Source organism: Lissotriton helveticus, chromosome 5_1 (assembly GCF_964261635.1).
Source record: "Lissotriton helveticus chromosome 5_1, aLisHel1.1, whole genome shotgun sequence".
NCBI lineage: Eukaryota > Metazoa > Chordata > Amphibia > Caudata > Salamandridae > Lissotriton > Lissotriton helveticus.
Window position 1 is genome coordinate 1,334,884,770 of NC_136065.1, and position 20,668 is coordinate 1,334,905,437.

General features: G+C 48.4%; 1 protein-coding gene across 2 annotated transcripts in view; it reads right to left on the reverse strand.

Moving 5' to 3' along the window:
- PKP1 (plakophilin 1) overlaps window positions 1-20,668 on the reverse strand; it is a 206,730-nt gene that overhangs the window by 16,203 nt on the left and 169,859 nt on the right. For both annotated transcript variants that reach the window (XM_078644195.1, XM_078644196.1), the window contains 4 exons: window positions 20,212-20,365; window positions 6,090-6,276; window positions 4,308-4,392; window positions 3,805-3,902 (listed from right to left, as the gene is read on the reverse strand). In XM_078644195.1, coding sequence (XP_078500321.1) covers window positions 3,828-3,902; window positions 4,308-4,392; window positions 6,090-6,276; window positions 20,212-20,365 — 501 coding nt within the window. In that variant the 3' untranslated portion in view covers window positions 3,805-3,827. The remainder of the gene's footprint in view (window positions 1-3,804; window positions 3,903-4,307; window positions 4,393-6,089; window positions 6,277-20,211; window positions 20,366-20,668) is intronic.

The following is a 20,668-nucleotide window of genomic DNA, read 5'->3' on the forward strand; positions in this document are numbered from 1 at the left end:
GGGCTGTGTGGGGCGCTGATTGCCCGGCTGAGACGGGCAGCTGTATCCGATCATTGGGGGCAGTGGGGGCCTAAGTAAAGGTGGGAATTCCTGTTTTTTTTTTTTTGTTTTTTTTTTGTGAAACGACCTTTATTTCACACATTTTATAATAACACAGCTGTTGGCCTACAACCCACCGGGCCGGCCGCATCACTTTCTTATTTTCATGAACATTGCACTCGATACACAGCCCTGTAGCCGACATCCCTGGGGTCCGGCGTCGTCGTAATGAATGACATATATCTGTTATTCAGAAAGTATATCAGAGTACTGAAAAAGGTCTGCATTTTTCTATTACAGTCTTGTCACATAGTAAATTTATATAAAACTTTGCACAATCAAACTCGTCGATACACAACACAACAGTAATCCCCGCACTTGTGAGAGTTAAGGCACGCCCATGATCGGGGTACAGCTATGAATTTACCATCTAGTGGGATGCACCACAAAGTCCACCCTGGCCCAGAAGGATTCTGTCTATTCCTATTCCTCCTCCATTTCCTCATCTGAGTCAGTGTCATCATCTTCCAGTAATGGATCACACAGGTCACCCCTGTATGAGTTCCACGAGGACCAGACCCCATTCAATTTAGGAGGACATGGCCTGTTCACGTATACCGTCCGTTCTGTAATCATTAATAGGTCCATGTTCCTACACCACTGCGCCACTGTGGGGAGCTCTGGGGATCCCCATTTCTGCGCTATGTCCCGCTTCGCCACCATCATGGCCAACGTACTCCACAACAATCCGTACCGGGATAGATCGTTTGGCTCCCAGATGTTCAAGAGGCATTTTCGCGGTTCGGGAGTCAGTGATATACCCAATGCTTGCGACATTGTACGCATTACTTGGCGCCAGTAGGCGGCAATTAGTGGGCAATCCCAAAGGGTGTGAAATAAAGTACCCTCCTCCCGCATCTCCGAAGGCAATAGGGGTGCGGAGCTATATGTAGTTTATGTAGCGTAAACCTTGTGTAGTACACTCGATGTAGGATTTTTAACTGGACTAGTTTGAGTCTAGATGAGATTCCTACCTCTCTTGGAGACGCCAGCGCCTCGTTCCATTCTGTCTCATCCATGTCCCCCAGCTCAGCCACCCATTTGTCGCGCAGTTTCAGTGTCGGGTCTGGTTGGTTATTTAGTAGTTTCTTATAGGTGAGGGACGTGGCGCTGCGCTGCATATAGTCTGTAAGCAGTCTATCTTCCAACAGGGAGTATTCTGGGACCTCACTGTCAGGTGGTATCGCCTGTAGTAACGCATGCCTTATCTGCACATATCTGTAGGTTTCGTTTGGGCCCAAATCATACTGCTGCTGAAGCAGGGAAAATGGGATCACCGCACTCTTGTCCCACAGGTCTCCCACTGTGGATATGCCAATGTTGTCCCATTGTGCGAACCCTTTACTCTTCCTCAATTGCCCCAACGCTTTAGTGTCCCAGAGCGGTGTAAGTTTAGTGATGGTGTCCCTCCATCCCAGCTGCGCCTGTGCCACGTGCCACAACATGACCGTGTGCTTCGTGGGTCCCACCAATCGGGTCATCTGACTTCTGTTATTGAGTGTCGCAAGCATACATTCCGCGCCTAGCTGTGCCCTATCTGCCCTGTAAGCAGGGTCCTCTCAGGGCGCATGTATCCACTGGTTGATGATTTTAAGTTGGGCGGCCCAGTAGTATAATTGCAGGTTAGGCAGAGCGATCCCCTCGTACCAGCTCTTGGTCAACTTGACCTGGGCGATGCGTGCCGGTCTATTGTCCCAAAGCAGGGCAGACACCAGAGCCTGCACTTGTCGGAAGTAGGTTGCCGGGACAAGGTATGGTGAATTCTCCAGTGCGTACAGGAACCATCATTTTATATAGCGCTGCTCTGCCTCGGAGTGTCAGCGGCAGTGAGGCCCACTGCTTAACATCCACACTGAGTCGGGTCTTGGGTGGGATCACATTTTTACTGAAGTAGTCTGCTTGATTATCAGTTATGTAAATACCCAAGTACTTAAAGGGGGATGTGGTCAATTGCAGCGGGCACCATGCAGTAAGTTGTGGATCTGGCCCCTTCAGTACATAAAGGACGGATTTCGACCAGTTAATAGTATATCCCGAGTACGTCCCGTAGTCATCACACAGAGCCAGTAAGGCCGGCACACTACTATCTGGGTCGGAAGTCCCATTTTAGAAACACGCAGCATCACCACACTCAGTGCAGTACCGGGACACAGAGACTGCCTTAACCATTTTTGAACCAAGGCCCCCCCCATGCTGGGATCGTGCTTTTTGGATGACAAGTGAACTCCAAGTTAAGAGAACATTACAAGAGAACCCCTTTTTCTTTTTAACTGCAACAGAAGTTGATTGTGTATGTTGGCCTTGCTTTCTTTTGGATATGTGGTCTTCCCTAATTCCTAGATAAAGAATCTATTTTTTGATAACTACCTGTGTGGTGTCCCTTTGTGGTGTTTCACAGTGTTAGTGTGGGTGTTGGTGCCAAATACTTTACGCATTGCCTTGTCAAGTCATTTTTGGTGATAAGATTCTTAGTCATCATTTGGTTCAGCTTTCTATGTATTATTCATGTGCAGTTTTATATAACCTGAACCAAACTAAAATGACTTTACATCAGTTAAAATAGCTATGGGGTACATTAACAAAAGGGTATAAGAAGTGAGATGATCATGGTGGGGGAGGAGAGATTATCGAGTGTAAGGATGCCAATGAAGTAATCTGAAAGAGGCACACGAGGAAAAAGTGAAAAGGTATCTAATTCAGGTGAATCGTGGAAACAAACAGTCTGGTGCCTTTTCATAGTTATTCATTATATTTGAATTCTCCCATACTTCCTTGGCTTTGGTGGCTGACAAACCAGGTGTATCTGAATGATGGTTAAATATGTTTGTAAGTAGCGAAGAAAGAGAAAGGGTTTAAGTTCTTTTTTAACCTGGTGTGGGGGAGATTATTTCTGAGAGCTGGCAGGATCGAGTTCCAGCATGTTGCTGTGCCTCCTTTGAAAGATTGAGTCAGTATATGGGATTTTCGAAAAGCAGGGTTTTGAGACAAAGGGAGATTGATATTCTAGGATCCACCTGAATCAACTACTTTGCAACTTTGACATCCTTCTGTTAAGACCTTATTGGACAATGCATGCTATTTTGAATTGACTTCTGACTTCAGTCATTCAGGCAATTGAAGGCGATCAGCAGAGATGAAATGTGGCCATGTTGTCTGGAACCCAGTGGCATAATGCTGCTGTGTTAAGATGAGTTAAGTTCTTCCTAGAGATTTTAAATGTCAACTGCATATTCATTGTACATGTTCAAGTGGGCCTCACCTTGAATTATTAGTTTGGTGACGGAGTAAGAGAATTTAGCCCTGTGAAATCCCACACGAGGTCTGCACAAATTCTGATAATTATGGAGAGGTGATTACCATCTGTGTACTCTTTGAGATATAAAGAAGTTGCTACTGTAAGTGCAGGCTTCTGAAACCCACATCTCTGAGCCTTGTGAGAAAATGAAATGGTTGATGGTGTAGATTGTGGTGGACATATCCAACATAATGTAAACAATCTATCTCTGGAATTAGGGGTATTTCAGAGGTACGTGATCCACCACAGTCATTTCAGCAGAAACTTTGAAACTATAATGTTAAGGTCCTTCCTACCTAGAGTAGTTAAGATTTATACCTATGTATATCTCACTGTAACCCCAGAAGTCAATGTTCTAAGGGTCTTAAACACAGACCCCAAGACCTTCCACATCAGTTGACATGTCTTACCTGTGGCATAGATAAATTGTCCTTCACATGGTTCTTGAGATGGCATTTCGGAGAGCGGAACCTGTGATAGCCCCCATCATGCTTTTATCCAATCCATTCTAAAAAATAGAAAGATACATCTGCAATAACCCATAAATTATATAATCGTATTCCAAATGGTCCAATCATTATATCTTGTTACTTAAAAAAGATATATATTATAAAGCATGACAACAGAAAAAACTGCATCGGGTCTCTTGACTTAATAAAGTGGGTTTATGAGGGCAGGTCATCCTTAAGACCCTTTATCATGAAGGATGAACAAGCATAATGTCCCCTCTCAAGGTGGTATACATTTTCTGTTAAAAACAGGTCTGGGCTCACCTGAATCTTTTACTACTGAATCTAGTTCTAAGTGACACACTGAAACACACATAGGAAAGCCTTTCCTTGGAAGAGAATTTCGAGTATGTCTTAGCCTTCCACTATTTTCCTAAGCATAAAATTAAATAATGTTTTTGTACCTGTTTCAGTACACTCTGAAGTTCTCTCTGGGCCCACATGTCTGTTAGTAAGACACGGGCAGCGTCAGCTGCTTTGGGTGCGGAGCTAAAATTAAAAGAATTATCAGCATCATCATTTGATTACAGTAATCCTTTCCAGCTCAAAGGATTATACATTTAAAGCAACAAAAGCAGTACTGGGAACACTAATAAGAATGTAAATGTTACTAAATCAACTTTAAACACTTTCAGTTGAAAACACTGCCAAGTGAAAAACATGCATTTTGCTCGGATGGCAGAACTATATGATTTTTAAGCAGATCTTACAGTCAAGGATAAATTGGTATATTTTAAAGTATAGTTGTCTGCAAATATAGATCGTGCCGACCACACAATATCTACTTTTTCTTTTTGCCTTCTATAGCTGGTTTAGCCTTGTTAACAATCTCAACTAGTTTATCATATTTCTCTTCTAGGTATCTATCTCACTTGAACTGTCTTTGTTTACCTATGGCACCCGGTTTACCTCATGTTCCTCATCACATCAGGTTTAGCTATACTGTTACATTTTACTGATTTATTGGTAGTTCCCTCACACCTTATTTATCACTGGATACCCATCACATCCCGTGTACCTTTAATTTTGTATGCCCAGTGATTTATAACTGATTACCCATTTCACCTCTCAGGTCTACATGTATCTGGGTTGTGTGGTTATCTTCATTGCACCTAAGTTATACTTACTTCAGTATCACATTTGCTTTGTTGTTGGTTGCTCATCTCATCTGGTTTTTCTCTGAGTTGACAATAAGACACACTCTTTTTTTGTTCTCTACATAAACTGATTTAGCTCTAGTTCCACAGTATACCTGGTTTATATCTAGATCTCTGTACCAACTGAAGTCTCTGTTGTTATATCTCCCACCTGGTTTACTCTATCATACTTGGGCCCATAATACATACAAGGCGCACCGTCCCTATTTGTGCCACAGTCCATCTTTATAGAGGTGTGTAGGGGTGCAAACAGGGATAGTGTTTCCTATTAAAAATAAAGTGCTGCCCTCAGGGCTAGTAAAAGCTATTTGAAGCAGCCAATCTGTCTTTCTCTGTTCAAGCTGTACCTGTCTGCACCAATGGTGACAGACATCCGCTGCACACAGGTGCATTGAGGGGCATGTCTGGAGTGGTCCATCGAACCCCTAACTACCCTGTCATAGGGCTGCCCTCAGGGAGCGCATTGACTGTGTTCCTCCTATTTGTGGAGCACAGGCAGTGCTTATGTCTTCTTTGCCTCGCTGATGCCTCCATAATATAATTTAGAGCAGAGGCAAAGTATTCCCCTCATTTGCATGGGGCCATGCCCCTATTCAAATGAGGGAATATCTGTTTAGCATAGTACTGGCGCTATATGTGCACTGGTGCAAACTGTATTACATAAGAGGGTGGACAAGCAACTGTGCCCTCTTCTGCAATACTACAGTGCCTGGGGAGAGGAGAAAACAGGCGAGCATGCCCATTGGACCTCTGTGCACTGTATGCCATACAGGAACTGGTATTCTCTTTCTTTCCCATTATACTTTATTTATCTTGCATTTTGACTATCAAACATGATTGATTTCAATGATTTCCTTTCCCAGCACACCTGATTTAGTATTTTCCAATTGTGACTAAGATCCATTTTCGCATCACACAGTGTACTTCTGCCGTGCTTTCAATTCTGTTGCCTCACCCGCCTCGAAATACGCCTGCACCACCCTCCAGCAACACCCATTGAAACAAATACTCCTGATTACAATCACTCACCCACTTCTGCACATTTCTACCACATTTTTCAGCAGGTCTCTGTTTAAGTTCTGTTTTGCCAATTGTGGGTTGGACATGACAAGGTTCCTCATGGTATAACAGGCGGACGACATGATGTCTTCAGAGTTCGTGGTATTGCTGGATGGAACAGAGAGCATTCTGGAAATATCAGGAAGCACCTGGTTCCCTAAGAAGAAAGGGTCAAAGAGACGTCATTGTCATAAGGGGACAAAGCGTATGCCAGATGGGCAATGCCTCAGGTTACATGTTCTTATACAGGCATTTAAAACGACTGTGCTTAGGGTTAACTGTCTATTCCTGTTTCAATATAGGCAGCAGAGTTGTGACTCAAGTTACATAAATCTTATAGAATTAGTCAGTCATTCACTCTTTATTGGTGTGCCATAAAATCAAACATGGCATTAGTACAATGGAACATCATAATGAAAATGGTCAATAATAAGTACAAAAAGCCTTTTACATAATCATAATGCATTCCTATATTTTTTCCTAATCTTCAAAGATACCCAAATAGAACTTAAAGCAGCTAAACATATATACTCAGATGAAAGTTGCTGAATTAAAAGAAATGCCTCCTTATAGGAACGAATTTTTAAATTCTCAAAAAGTGGCAATGAAAAACGTTTCTGAGGAGATATATAGAATGTGCAAAATAGCAACATATGTAAAATGCTTTGTGCTGGAAAATTTTCACAAGGGGAGTACGGCAGTGTATCCTTCCATAAGTCAGAAACAGGGAACACCAAAAGGAAATGCAAAGTATTCAACCTAAGCCGGGTTAATTAAAGTCTAAACGTAGGTTTTCTGACAGTTAATAAAGTTTCTATGGCCCTTCCTAAAACGAGGGGTAGATAATCCCTCTCGACTGGGCATCCTATCAACATAACCGTCCACTCACTCTCATAGGTCTTATAAAGCTTGTACTTCTCCATCAATGCTGTGTGGATTTTCAAAAACTTCAGGAACACCCAAATCCATAAATGACTGTTTCACGCATTAAAGCCAGGGAATACGTAAAATGTTAACCAACCATAAACAGTCTGTTAGCACATCTTTTGAGAAAGTGACTTCCTTTATGACTCAAACTGAAAGCCATAACATGATTGGTGACTTCTAATAAAATGAGACATATAAGGCCTTCTGGTCTCTTCATCTCAAATAAAATTAGAAGTTGATAAAAACTATTTTTCTATCTTTTGTAGGGGTTTGGGATTAATATAACCCAAAACCCTGCCCTATAACTACCTACTGTATCAAAACAATACAGTATATGTTAGCTAATATAACTCACTCAGATTAATCTAAGACATAAGAATTCAAATTACATCCTTCCAAATTATTTCACAGTATAAATACCTGACAAATATATATATTACACAATATCGTAGGAGGCATTCTTTAAAAAAAAAGCCCAACACAACATTTAGTCAAAGTAGTGCTCACTTCAGCCGAAGTGAGTACGATTTATTCTGTGGTTGCAATCATTACCACAGATGTCTTTCCTTATACATTTAAGAAATGGATAGTCTCCTTCTCAATGGAGTGCTTGTTCCCAGAACAACCACTCCATTGAGAAGTCCGACTTGGTGACGCAAAATTCATCCCAGTACTAATATGAATGATTAGTATCGGTATCCAAATGGGTTTCAACCGTTAACCCTCGATGTTATCCCCTTTATCTTTGACTACAATTTAGATTGGAATTAACTGAAATTGTGGATCCGTACTCCTGTGTTCCTGCCCGTCTGTTCCCCATACTTCCACAGAGATAATATCACCCGGTACTCCTCCTTACGGCCAGGATATACTCAAGAAATAGACGCCTTGTGTTGATACTGTCCCCAGAAACGCTGTCCTGAAGAGACCCCGTATCAAGAGGGGGTCGAAACATCGTCGACACTAACAAAAGAGAGAGCATGAATGATAAATTATACATTGTGTTCAGCTCGTCCTTTTGATTTTTACCAATAACCTGTTCTCCCGCTTCTCACTTTTTCACCTAGTATTCACCACGTTAGGTATGGTCACTTCACTGGGGCTTACAAACCACTCTGATGTGCTTATAGTGTAAACTATCCATTTCTCAAATGTATAAGGAAATGCATCTGTGGCAATGATTACGACTACAGAATAAATCCTACTCACTTCGGCTGAAGTGAGCACTACTTGACTGATTGTTGTTTTGGGCTTTTTTAAAGAATTTCTCCTAAGATTTTGTGTAGTATATATATTTTTCGGGTATTTTTACCGTGAACTAATTAGGAAGGTCGGAATTTGAATTTGTATGACTTGGATTAATCTGAGCGAGTTATATTAGCTTGCATATACTGTATTGTTTTGATAAATAAGTTCCTTGTGAACATTGTTTTTTTGCTCAAATGCAACACCCAGCTCACAAGGACATATGGGTCGCTCTTCTTTATTTGAAATACTATAACTACCTACTGACAAACATTTTGCCCCATACATTTCCAATATAGGTCTAATTGGTTTCCCTCCTACCATTGCAGCAAAACTCCTAATAGCGTATACAGATCTCAGCATTTGTTGAATTCTAATAGTAAGGAGGTATTTCCAATCAAATGAGGCCACAAATTGCAAGCCCATGTTTGTAGAATAAATACTTAGACACCGACTTATCATTCACGTGCATTTGACTGTCAAAGATATTGCACATGTAAGACAGACATATACACAACAAGGTGCATCTCTGGCCACAAATCTTGAGTCAATAATTCAGGATATGTATAGGTTTGTCTTTTATCTGCATTTGGTTGGATTTTCTACAGTGGTACAAGCTTGTTTTTTGACAAAACAGGTGTTTGCATGAGTAATGTGTGAGGTGCCATCAACAATGTTTTAAAAACCCACAAAATTATATATTTTAAGGCAAACACAAACATTGATGATGTCCTTTGCCACACTTGTTGCACTTTCAAATGTGATCCTAATGGGGCTTTGCCGGGGGGCGGCCGACCGGAGGGAGGCCTGCCCCCCCGGGGAAGTTTGGGGCCCCGGGAGGAAAGGGAGGGGGACGAGATAGGCAGGGGACAGGAAGCTGTCCTTGGGCTGGTTGGGCTTATTGGGGAGGATTTGGGCTAGTTGGGCTACTTTGGGCTGGTGGTAGGTTTGGGCTACTTTTGGGCTGGTTAGTATATGACCGGACATTTTGGGTCACTGTCCACCATTTCAGGGACAGTGACCCAGCAGTCGAGTTGTAGGCAGGGAAAAGTTTTGTAGCAGTTTTGTGGAATTGTTAGTGGTTGAATTGGGTAGGTTGGGTCTTAGGCTCGATTAGCAGCAGGATTTTGGCAGATCGGTGGTCGAGTGAGGCGGGGATTGTGAGGCGGCTGCAACGGCGGTGTTTCTACGTGGCGGCGGGAGCAGAGTGTACCTGGTCATGACGGTAGCGGCGATATCGGACCCACGTGTGCGGGAGGCCCTGCGCCTCCTGGGTGACGCAGGCAGGATGGACCTCCTGAGAGGAGACCTACGGGTAAGGCCCCAGCGGCGCGCTGCTGATGGCGACGCGGCGGCGGTTGCGGCGTGTGAACCGCCGAGATTGCGGGTGCGGAGTGAGGCGGGGAGGCGTGGTGACGCGAGGCGGCGGCCGGCGGGCGGCTGGGGCACAGTGTCGTGAGAGAGGGACGGGGAAGAAGAGAGGAGGGGCGTGGAAGGCGCCATTGACGTTTGTGGAGGGGGCCGGGGGGCGTTGGGGGGCGAGGGGCGGTGTGGAGGCAGGCGGGGAATGGGAGGGGGGCGCCGGGGGAGCTTAGAGGGGAGGCCCGTGGGGGGGGGCGTGAGGGGGGCTAAGGCCAGGAGGAAGAGTGCCCGGTTAGAGGTTCTGGCAGGGGGGCAGGGGGGACGGGAGTTTGGGATACAGGCAGAGGGCGGGCTTGGGGGAGAAGGGGGGCTGGGAGGGTCTGGATTGCAGGGTGGTGGGAGTGGGGGGTAGGGGCAAGGGGGCTGAGGGAGGGGGAGGGTGGGTCACCTTTGCTGATAGAGGAGTCGGAGGCTGAGGAGGGGGCAGGGGAAGGGGGAAGAGAGTGAGCTGGACTGGGGGTCATCATCGGAGAGGGAAGGTGACATGGTGGGGCCTAACAGGCCGGGGTCGCCGCGGGGGGTAAGGGTGGATGGGGGCAGCCGGGGGGCCAGGGAGGGGCGAGGCGGGGCCACGGGTGTCGGGAGCGGAGAGGGGGGGAAGAGGGGGAGTCTTGGGGTGCGGGTAGTGGGGTACAGGGGGCAGGGGGGTGGCAGGGGTGGGTCACGGGGATGTGGGGCATGTGGGGGTCCGGGGGTGGGGGTGGGAGCGGGTGGGGACTGGGGAGGTGCGGGGGTGTGGGGTGCGGGGGTGGGGACGGGGGGACGGGGGGTGGGGGGCATCCGGTGGGACAGGGAGGACATTCAGCAGCAGGGGTGAGAGGCGAGCTAGGAAGTTGGGGGGGCGTGGGAGGGGAGTGGACATCGGCATGCTGGACTTCCCCGCTTTTTTCTTGGCAGGAGCAGTTGGCAGGAGGCTCGGGTGAGCAGCATGTTGCTCCACCCTGCCGAGAGGATGGGCCAGCTCTGCCTTGTACGGGCGGTCGCGCTCCACCGAGGGACCATGCTCGTGAGGTCAGCAGATGGCAGGGCCATAGGTCTCCGTCGCCCCCCTCCCGATGGGTCGAGACGGCCGCCGGGGGACGGGGATGGAGTGAACATGTGTCAGGCTACTCGGATTACCAAGCGGAGCGTGGGAGAATGGAGAGTGTAGACATGGGGGCACTGATGCAGGCGTGTAGGGACAAGGCAGGTTTGAGCAGGGCGACCAGAGAAGTGGAGTCGGAAGAGGAAGGGGAGATTCGGGAGGAGGAGGGGGACACGAGTAATGCTTTTGGAAGTATTGTGCAGGTACGCCCCCGGCAGACGGTGCCGCGAGTGACGGCCCCCCGGCGGACCTGGTTAGGCGGCGGGATCCGGTGCGGATGCCAGCCTTAACGCTAGGTAAGATCGGAGCACGGATGGGGAGTGGCTTGGACGGGCCGCATGGAGGCCGGGTGACTGGAGGTGCGGATGCGGGGGGGGGGCGATTCGGGTGAGTCTCGGAGAGGCCAGGTGTCTGTGGGTACGGATGCGGAAGGGGGAGAGTTGGTGAGACTGGTGAAGGGCAGGTATGTGATGGATGCGGGAGTGGGTACGGGGACGGAGGGGGCGGCGGGAGACGTGGCGGCGGTGAACTCAGGGTCGGGGGATGCGGTGAAGGACGGAGGAGCGGTGACGTCGGGCAGCAGGGCGAAAGAGAGTTGCGACGTGCCGGTCAGGAAGATGCCGTATATGGGGGTGGCAAAGCCTCTGGGGGCGCACTTGTCACTGGCAACCAAGGAGAAGATCTGGAAGGGGGAGTATGTGGAGATTTTGAAGTTGCTCCACAGGGAGTTGATGGCCAAGGAGGGTTCGAAGGAGGAGGAACAGGGGCTCACTAGACGCCCTAAGGTACCAGTGACCATTGAAAATTGGTCGGCTGCCTTCCTGATTTACGCTAGTGTCTACTGCGAAAAGTATCCTGACAGGTCGGTCGCGTTATTCAAGTATATGGATGTGGTGCGGCGGGCTCACGTGACATACCGAGGCTATGCGTGGTCACATTACGACGAGGAGTTCCGGGCGCGCATGGCTTCGGACCCCGAGGCGCAGTGGGGAGAGCTGGATGCGGACTTGTACCAGCAGACGATGAGCGGGGCGAAGTTCGGCCGCACCATCTACACGGCCAGCGGACTTCCACTGGCGTCGCACCACTTTGCGGCCCGCCCCACCCGTGGGGGGGTGGGGGCGGGGGACACCGGTAGTGCCAACAGCGTGGGGGCCTGCTGGGACTTCAATAGGGGGTCCTGTCTCCGGCAGGTGTGCCGCTTTCGGCATGAATGCTCCAAATGCGGGAGGAGGCACCCCGTGGTGCGATGCTGGGGGCTCGGTGGAGGCCCTGCACAGGGACAGCAGTCTGCGCCAGCTCCCGCGGGAGGGAGAGGGGGCGGCCGGGGCGGTGCCTTGGGAAAAGGCTTGTACACCGGTTAGACTGGACAGGCTCGAACCTCTTTTGGCGGCTTATCCGCGGGCGGACAATGCGGCCGTGCTGCGTCGGGGTTTCATGGAGGGTTTCCGGTTGGGGTACGAGGGTCCGAGGATCGCTCGGTGGGCGGAGAACCTGAAGTCCGTGAACGAGCACAGAGGTATCGTCCGGGAGAAGCTTTTCAAGGAGGTGAGGGAAGGGAGGATGGTGGGGCCCTTTCAAGAGCCGCCATTGCCGGGCTTGATCATTTCCCCGATTGGCGTGGTCCCTAAAAAGGAGCAGGGTCAGTTTCGACTGATCCAGCATCTGTCATGGCCGGAGGGCACGTCGGTGAATGACTACATCTCCGCAGAATTGGCGTTGGTGTCGTACTCATCGGTGGACGTAGCGAGGAGGTTGGTGACAGCGGCCGGGCAGGGTGCACTCATGGCAAAGTGCGATGTAAAATCTGAGTTTCGGTTGTTACCGGTGCATCCGGCGGATCACCAATTGCTGGGGATCCAGTTTGACGGCCTCATTTTTGTGGATAGAGCGCTCCCCATGGGGTGCTCCGTGTCATGTGCATTGTTTGAAAGGTTCAGCTCCTTCTTGCAGTGGGCTTTTTCCTGGCGCACAGGCTCTGAGGCGGTGACGCACTACCTGGACGATTTCTTCCTGGTGGGACGGCCCGGTTCGATGGACTGCCGGCGACAGCTGGACAGTTTTACGGACTTGATGGGGTACTTGGGGGTCCCCTTGGTGCCGTAGAAGACTCAAGGTCCCAGCACGGTGCTATCCTTTCTCGGGATAGAGCTCGACTCAGTCGCCATGGAAGCACGCCTACCGGAGGAAAAGCGGGCAGTGATGATGGAATTGGTGAGAGACATGTTGGCCAGCCGGAAAGTGATGGTGCGGGAGGTACAGGTGTTGCTGGGGCATCTGAATTTTGCGTGCCGGGTTGTGCGGGTGGGGCGGACGTTTTGCCGTCGGCTTGGGCTGGCGTTGCCCGGTTTGACGTTGCCACATCACCACGTACGCTTGTCGGCAGGTTCGAGAGAGGACTTGAGCATGTGGTTGGCTTTTGTGGGGCGGTTTAATGGAGTGCCCATGGCGCCGCCGGAGGACTGGGAGTGGGACGTCACGATGTCATTGGACGCGGCGGGAGTCCGCGGTTTCGGTCTCTACTGGGAGGGGAGATGGTGCGCGGAGCAGTGGCCGGCTCGTTGGCAGGCGGAGGGACGGAGTATTGCGTTCCTGGAGCTGTTTCCGTTGGTGGTGGCAGTGACTGTGTGGGCGCAGGATTTGGCGCACAAGCGGGTCTTGTTCAGGGTGGATAACATGTCGGTGGTGCAGGTGGTGAATCGGCAGTCCGCAAGGGAGCCCCAAGTGCTGAAGTTGATGCGCGTTTTTGTGTTGAAGTGCCTGGAGCATGACATTCTGTTTCAAGCTCAACATGTACCGGGGGTGGACAATGACATTGCGGATGCTTTGTCTCGTTCATAGTGGCAGAGGTTCCATGGGCTAGCCACGGAGGCGGCCGCAGTCAAGACGCGGGTGCCAGAGGAGCTGTGGTTGGTGGGAGAGCGCGGGTCGTTCAGTTGGTGAAGGCGTCTCTGGCGGTGTCCACGTGGAAAGCTTATGAGCAGGCATTGCTGGAGTTTCTGCGTGGTGGAGCGGTAAGGCAGAGTGGCCAGTGGCGTCGGGAGGAGCAGGTGGTACGGTACATGCACGGGTTGATGGACAAGGGGCTGGCGAGGGTGACGATTGCAGGAAAGTTGGCGGGGGTGGCATTGATGGGGAAGCTCTGGTGGGGTTACGCGCCTTCGGCGGGAGAGCTGGGGGGGGGTCTTTTGGAGGGGTGGGAGAGGGAGAAGGGGGCGAGGGTGCGGCAGCGATGGCCTATTACGGAAAGGATGCTGGAAGGTTTGGTGCGCCGCTTGCCAGAGGTTTGCAGGGATCAGGCGGAGACGGTTTTGTTTTCCCTGCTGATGTCGTGGATGTTTTTTGGAGCGTTCCGGGTGTCGGAGTTGGTCGGGTTGCGGGGACGGCCAGGAGTGCGTTGGGGGGAGGTAGATTTGCGGGGTCGCGAGGTGGCGGTGCGTTTGCGACGGTCCAAGACTGATCAGCGAGGAGAGGGTACTTGGGTGGTGCTGGGGCCTGGGGGGTCGGAGGCAGTGTGTCCAGCGGAGTGGGGGAGGCGACTGGCGGGGGCCGGGCGCAGGACGACGGGGAGGTTTTTGGTCGGGTTGAGGCTGGTAGGGTGACGGCAGCGCAGCTGCTGTGGGTCCTGCGGTACGCCCTGCGGTTCATGAGTGAGGACCCAAAGGAATTCGGGACGCATTCGTTTCGCATTGGTGCGGCAACGGAGGCAGCGCGAAGGGGTTGGGGCAAAGAAGAGATCAGAAGACTGGGTCGCTGGAAATCAGACTGTTATAGGACATACGTCAGGATGCGGGGGTGGCGGTGGAGTGAGGTTGACATGTTTGGCCCTGTACTTACACATGTATCTTTGCAGGTGCGGTGGCAGGGCCCACGGCGGCGGCGATGAGCATTTACATGGTGGGCCATTTTTTTGTTAAGAGAGCGGAGAGGGCCGAATGGGAGAAGCACAGGAACTTAAATTTGGAATTAGATGAACAGTTGTTTCGTTGTCATTGGGGGGGAAAAGGGGGCATGCGTTGGCACGAGTTGGTGCCGGTTTTGAACAATGTTGTGCGGGGGGGGGTCTGTCCGGATGTGGTAGTCATCCACTTGGGAGAGAATGATCTGGTGCAGTGTAAAGGACTGGCACTGGTGCAACAGATGAAGAGGGATCTGCTGGAAATTCGGAGGCAGTGGGCGGGGTGTGAGGTCATTTGGTCAGACTTCATTCCTAGACGATGCTGGAGGGGGGCAGAGAGGCCTGCAGCTATTGACAGGACACGGGGAAAGATTAACAGGGAAATGTGAGCTTTTTGTGCGAAGGAAGGTTTGGGTAGGATGGAGCACCCGGAGTTGAGGTATGGGGCAGTATATTTTTTCATGGAGGATGGCGTGCATTTGTCACAATATGGGATGGAGCTATATATTGTGCAGCTGAAGGAGGCGGTAGACAGGGTGCTTGGGGTGCGCAGGTATCCGAGGGTGCAGGGTCCTAGAGGGGGGGTCGAAAGCCATATGGGGCTTTCGAGTGGCGATTTTTCCTAGTTTAAGGGGGGGGTAGGATAGGAGGAATGAGGTTTTCTGGACAGAGGGGGAGGAAGTGTACATATGGCAAGTGTTAAACAGTTGGAGCAGGCGTTTTGGGTAGGTGGTAATGATGTATATGCTGTTTGTGGGGGGGAACATTTTAGGGGTGGGGGCTGTGGCAGGTATGTATATATTTAGTTAGGCCCAGTTTTGTACGGCAAAGGCCAAGGATTTGGTATTGTGGTAAGATGCACCTGTTTCCCAATAAAGCGGCCTTTATCACACACCTTATATTGTCTTCGGTCAGTCTGTCCCCCCCCCGTCTCCCGGTGGGCCCCAATGGGGCTTTGCGGGGGGCAGCCGACCGGAGGGAGGCTTGCCCCCCCGGGGAAGTTTGGGGCCCCGGGTGGAAGGGGAGGGGGACGAGATAGGCAGGGGACAGGAAGCTGTCCTTGGGCTGGTTGGGCTTATTGGGGAGGATTTGGGCTAGTTGGGCTACTTTGGGCTGGTGGTAGGTTTGGGCTCCTTTTGGGCTGGTTAGTATATGACCGGCCATTTTGGGTCACTGTCCACCATTTCAGGGACAGTGACCCAGCAGTCGAGTTGTAGGCAGGGAAAAGTTTTGTCCCGCCTTCCCGCCCTATGGTGGCAGGGTGTGTAGGGGGTTGCGGGGTCGGTGGCCATGGGGGGAAAGTTTTTCAGTAGGAGTTTTGTTGGGAGCAGGTGCTTTCTTTGTCAGGTTGGCTGGGTTTGATGTCGCTGAGGACAGGTGCTACTGGAATATTGTTGTGATGGCGCTTTTTCCTAGTTTAGGGGGGGTAGGATAGGAGGAATGAGGTTTTCTGGACAGAGGGGGAGGTAGTGTACATATGGCAAGTGTTAAACAGTTGAAGCAGGCGTTTTGGGTAGGAGGTAATGATGTATATGCTGTTTGTGGGGAACATTTTAGGGGTGGGGGTGGGGGCGGGGGCTGTGGCAGGTATGTATATATTTAGCTAGGCCTAGTTTTGTACGGCAAAGGCCAAGGATTTGGTATTGTGGTAAGATGCACCTGTTTCCCAATAAAGCAGCCTTTATCACACACCTTATATTGTCTCCAGTCAGTCTGTTCCCCCCCGTCTCCCGATGGGCCCCAATTGACATTGGAGAAATGGTGAAATATTTTAGGCGAAAGTGACCCAAGCACCCTAATACTTTTGTGAGAGTCTATAGTGAGCCATGTCTTCTCAAAGGAAAATGTGGTAATGTGGCCAAAATAAGAAAGCATTTATTAATACATATTCTAACTAACCCTATCACTACTGTGGCTCTGCAAACCATTTGTAGGCGGTAGACTGACAGGTATATACCACAGTAACTACATAGTTTTTCCAGGAGTACATCAGTCAATTTGGAGAACAGCAAATGAGTAAAATAGACTAATAGCAGGTGCATCTTTACACTTGTGGGTCTTTATTTGTTGTTTGTAAATTGACTCCTGTAACAATTAAGTAATTCCTTATGTTTACCAAATGATACACATTTTAAATAGCAGTATTGTCTCTCAGGTTAACATATTTTACCAGCCAGGCCTTATATTGCTCAGATATGTCATTTTAAGTAAAGATATTGCTATGTATATAGTGCTTACAACTATGAGTGTTAGACCTGGTATCTTTTGGTGTGATTTCCCCTGTCTTTTTACTTCTGACCATCTCTTTTTGACTGTGTGCTGCATTTTGTTTATGCTTGTTTTAGGACTCTGGGCACTTTACCACTGCTGACCAGTGCTAGAATGCAAGTACTCCCTGTGTACATTGTATTGGTGTTTGGTTAATCCAAGATTGGTATACTTGATTCTCTAGTAAGTCCCTAGTAAAGTGCACCACATGTGCCCAGGGGCTGCAATTCAAATGCTACTATTGGGGCTGCATGAAATAATAAACGTGATGCCTAAGGAACAATAACACAAATAATTTCAGGAAAGGGATACAATTAATTATCTCTTCCTAACTAGGATTATTCTTTTCGAAATAAATCTAAAGTTTGTTTAAACTTCTTCAACTAATGGCAATCCAGAAAGAATTTTCCAGCTGATTGGTTTATATATTTCATTTAATAAACCATTTTTTTCAAGAGATTGATTATATATCATGAGCTACTGTTTTTTTACACATATATATATACACACACACAATTCATACATATATACATATATATACAAACAAAAATATGTATATACAAACAAACATAAGTATCCTTGAACCTTTTTAGGATTCTCTGCCCTTATTTTTATCAAAAGGAAGCTTTCTCAATCAAGTATAACCAAAAAGACATTCCTTACAAAAAGGTCACCATAAAGAAATGGGAGCATCTGAGGTACAATCCTTTTAGCCTCTATTATTCATGTACTCCTTTTAAGTTCCTTTTATGTATTAAAAATTTTGTAAAGGTGCCTTCAACAAACTGTCGACGCGTTTCAGCCTTTCTAGATTTCAGGCATCATCAGGACTAGGGCAATCAAGGTTCCGCCATCATTAAGTTCAATCTTGTGCCTCTTCGGGATCACAGTCTATCTTAGTTTTCCAGCTTTAACCAATCGGAGTTACCTCCGTGAACACGATTGCGGCTAACACTTTCACCACAAATTCGGACGGGTAGTTCGTAAATCAATTACAATGTTCCTCTTGTATGTGTTAAACCTGCGCGTATTCCCGGGCCGCCATTATGATCCACAGTGAATGGACTATTGGGGCTGCAGCACTGACTGTGCCACCCATATGAGTGGCCCTACAAACATGTCTCAGGCCTGCCACTGCAGTGTCTGTGAATACAATTTAAACTGCCATTTCGACCTAGTAAGTACACCCACTTGGCAGTCCCAAACCTTCCCTTTTCTTACATGTAAGGCACCCCTAAGGTAGGCCCAAGGTAGCCCCACTGGCAGGGTGCAATGTACCTAAGAGGTAGGACATGTGCTGGTGTGTTTTACATGTCCTAATAGTGAAATACTACTAATTTTGGTTCTCACTATTGCAAGAACAATTTCTCCCATATGGAAACATGGGTATTGCCTTGAAATATCTTTTAAGTGTAATTTTAGGGTTTCAGAACTCACAATTTAAAAATACATATTTTGGTGAAGTTGGTTATTGAATTGCATGTTTGAAAATGCCACTTTTAGAAAGTGGGCATTTTCTTGCTTATCTATTCGTTGGCTCTGCCTGTCTGTAGAATATACATCTGGATTGGCTGACAGTTGGGCTATTGTGCATTCACTCTAGACAATCACACAGAGGGAGCTGGGGTGTGCCTTGCATATCCTAATGGGCCATCACCATGCTAATGGGCTTTCCTGGGCTAGAGTGGTGAGAGTAGTTGTCACTGACACCTGAATAGGGCTGTGCCTGTCCTCACACAAAGCTGTCTCCATTCCCCTGTAGTGTGTCTAGAGTCATGTCAGGGAAAGGCAGGGTTTGTGCACTACAAAGACTTTCCTCTGAAGTCTGCTTACGTCAAACGCAGAAATGGGTGGAAGTATTGGACCTCTGACACCCCAAAATCAGAACACCTCTGGAGTGAGGACATTCTGCCAGGAAGATGAACTGGAGAGGCTGTCAGGAGGGACTGACCCTTTGTGGTTTGCTTTGCTGGCCTGCTGCTTTGCTGCTTCTGTCCTGGGAGTAAAATAACTGGACTTTGCTTTCTAAATCCTGCTTCCAAGGTTCTCCAGGGGCTTGTATGTGCTTGCCTCCTGTTAACACATGTCAGGGCCATCAAAGACTTCATTTACCAGTGCCTGGGGTCTTCTGCTGAGAGTCCTGACTTGCCAAGTGGTGCCAAATCCAGTTCCTGGGCCCCTGGAATGAAATCTGGTAATCATAAGGAGAAAATCCATGCATCAACTCCAAGCGGCCGTTTCATTGATGCATCGCTGCAAAAGATCGACACATCACCCCTGCCTGCCCCGAAGCATGGTTCCCACCTGACGCATCGACCACGGCTTTCAACACAGTCCCAAGCTTGGCATCACAGCGAGTCTGTAAAATTGCTACAGCGCGAGTTTCGAGTACCGCGTCACCAACGTCCGTGACACCCGCTCCAACCTGTTTGCAGTTGTGAAATCGACACAGCGGATGCTTCACTGTCGTTGCATCAACACAGCTCGTCTGGATTTTCAATGCATTGTCCCTGGGCACAGATTCTTCAGCAACACCACACCGGAGTAAAGAACTGAGGCTTTGCGTCCAGAAATCGACACATTACCTCCCCTGCCTGTAAGGAACTGAGACAGCGCCTCCCCTGCCAATAAAATAATTGCTTCGCTTTTTCGGTGCCTTACTTCTCCTGCTCCTTGCACCGTCTTTGATTTTTGATGCATCTAAGGTACTTTGTGCTAAAACAAATGCATCCATTGATTTCTATGGACTAAACTTATTTAACCTTTTAAAAGTTATATTTTGACTTGTGTATGTTGGTTTTTTGTTGTTTTGGTCTTGTTTTATTCAGAAACATTTTGGTTACTGGTGTGGACTTCTTTTGTAGTGTTTTCACTGTGTTAGTGTGTACTAATGCTTTACACATTTCCTCTGAGATAAGCCTGACTGCCCGTGCCAAGCTACCAAGGGGGTGAGCAGGGGTTATTTTAGCTGTGTGCCTTCTTTACCCTGACTACAGTGAGGTTCCCTTCTTTGACAGGGAGCAAACCGCTGCCAACTAGAGACCCCATTTCTAACAATGAGTATGCAATTGTAGTTAATCCATGTGCCAGTGGGTGCACATCCGGGATATCCATCAATCGCTTGTGTCTGATGGGGTTTATTTCTCTCAAATTACAGACCTTAAGTATTATTGGTGAAAAATATCTGAAAGCTCCATGCTGTTTTGCACACTTCTGGTGTAGTCATGGGTGATGGCAGAATTTCTTACCCATCATTTTGTGGAGAGCAGGATGACGGGACATGTTACTGATTAAGGAAGTGCCTGTCTTCACTACATCAGAGTTTCCAGACTGGAGGAGTCTTGTGATCTGGGGCAATCCTTTCTCTTTCACGCCGATAAGCTGGCTCATTCCATTGGACATCTGGAGAAACAAACAAAACAGTGTGTATGAGACCTCCGTTCATGCTCAGCGGATACCTACAGTATACTTAAGTACATGACAGTATACTGCATACTAAGGGAATGCTTTTCATGAAAGAAAATATATTAGAGATGCATATACGCTACGGAAACACACAAATACTACAAATGAAATTGTCGAGAGTGCAGTGAAGCTCAGGAAATGCTTATAATTTGGTGAAATTTACGAGAGTGCTAATCATAGTATTACAATTAAAAGATTTCCACCAGAGTACTGTGCACTCCACGATAATGTTGTCAGTTA